At 52.2% G+C, this 1,298-nt stretch overlaps 1 protein-coding gene across 4 annotated transcripts in view; it reads right to left on the bottom strand.

The window, feature by feature from the left end:
* The window catches only part of LOC108245759 (WD repeat-containing protein 7), a 97,888-nt gene that overhangs the window by 10,724 nt on the left and 85,866 nt on the right, over nucleotides 1–1,298 (bottom strand). For all 4 annotated transcript variants that reach the window (XM_037979355.1, XM_037979357.1, XM_017432921.3 and 1 more), the window contains 4 exons: nucleotides 967–1,084; nucleotides 740–889; nucleotides 536–618; nucleotides 179–278 (listed from right to left, as the gene is read on the bottom strand). In XM_037979355.1, the coding sequence (XP_037835283.1) occupies nucleotides 179–278; nucleotides 536–618; nucleotides 740–889; nucleotides 967–1,084 (451 nt within the window). The remainder of the gene's footprint in view (nucleotides 1–178; nucleotides 279–535; nucleotides 619–739; nucleotides 890–966; nucleotides 1,085–1,298) is intronic.

Raw genomic sequence — 1,298 nt, 5'->3', positions numbered from 1 at the left:
TGGATGGATGAATGAGTGGATGGATGGATGGATGGATGGATGGATGGATGAGTGGATGGATGGATGGGTGGATGGATGGATGGATGGATGAATGGATGGATGGATGGATGAACAGTTGGATGAAAGGATGGATGAACAGTTGGATGAACGGATGGATGGTGTTTCTGCCGACTCGTACCTGACACTTTCCCGTCCGAACGTCGTAGAGAGCCACTGAACCCTGCCGAGCGCCGACGGCGATGCGGTGGCTGCGGTCACAGTAACCCACCATGTAAAACCTGAACGAACGAACACAAGAAGTCATTCAGTCACAAACAGGAACCTCATGTGTTCATCATCAGGTTACACGTCTTTGACCAACAGGGGGCGCCACCACTGGTCCTACACCGGACTGGAACCTCAGTTTGGTTCAGCTCATCGGATCCGTCAGAACCGGAAGCCCAACTCAGTGAATCTTTTCTCAAACGAAGGATTAAACACAGAGGCGACTTCTGACCTTTGACCCCGCTGGTCTGAAGCTCCAACACACACTCACTTGCAGATATTGGGGAAACACTCCTGCAGTCCTTTCTTCTTCACCAGGGAGCCTTCGATACAGTACATGATGATATCCATCACCTGAACCAAGAAAAGGACCGGATTTAGGCAGATGTTGGACACATGTTGGGCTTAAATCACTAAAGTCTTCTCTGCCGGTGACAATAAACACGAACATCGAACGGGTAACTGCTCCGCGTACCTCCACCAGCAGGTCGACGACGTCTCCGGGCATCTTCTCTATCAGGATGTCGATCACCCGCAGGATCTCCGTCTTCGCTCGGGACAGGGTGGTGGTGTGGACGTTTTGTTGGGACTGGGAGTTCGCCTGAGCGGCGTTGTGACGGTGAACCTGAAACGCAGGGGAAAGGGTCATGAATGGCGCCGGTCGATGGTGACCTACCCCCCCCCTTCCGTCTCCGGACTCACCTCCTTCGCAATGGTGGTGATGAAGGCCGGCGGTCGGGCGGTGGCGATCAGGGAAAGGGCGTGACGAGCCGAGCGAGCTGCGTCTGCCGGAGGGTTGAGGGGCAGACCCATGGAAATGCTGCGAAGAAGAGAAAAGGGGGCGGGGCTTCAGGTAAACATTCATCCACGATAAACGGTTCAAAGGGTGGCGTGTTGCCAGGGTCAACCACTCATTCTCCCCCTGCACATCAGTTACAATGAAGACCAAAACTGAATTAAAATAGAAGCATTTATTTAAAACAAGTGACTTGAATGTGTATATGACATGTATTTGTGTGTGTTTGTAAATCCAT

This window comes from Kryptolebias marmoratus, linkage group LG14, assembly GCF_001649575.2.
Source record: "Kryptolebias marmoratus isolate JLee-2015 linkage group LG14, ASM164957v2, whole genome shotgun sequence".
NCBI lineage: Eukaryota > Metazoa > Chordata > Actinopteri > Cyprinodontiformes > Rivulidae > Kryptolebias > Kryptolebias marmoratus.
This window is presented reverse-complemented; position numbering and strand designations above follow the sequence as displayed.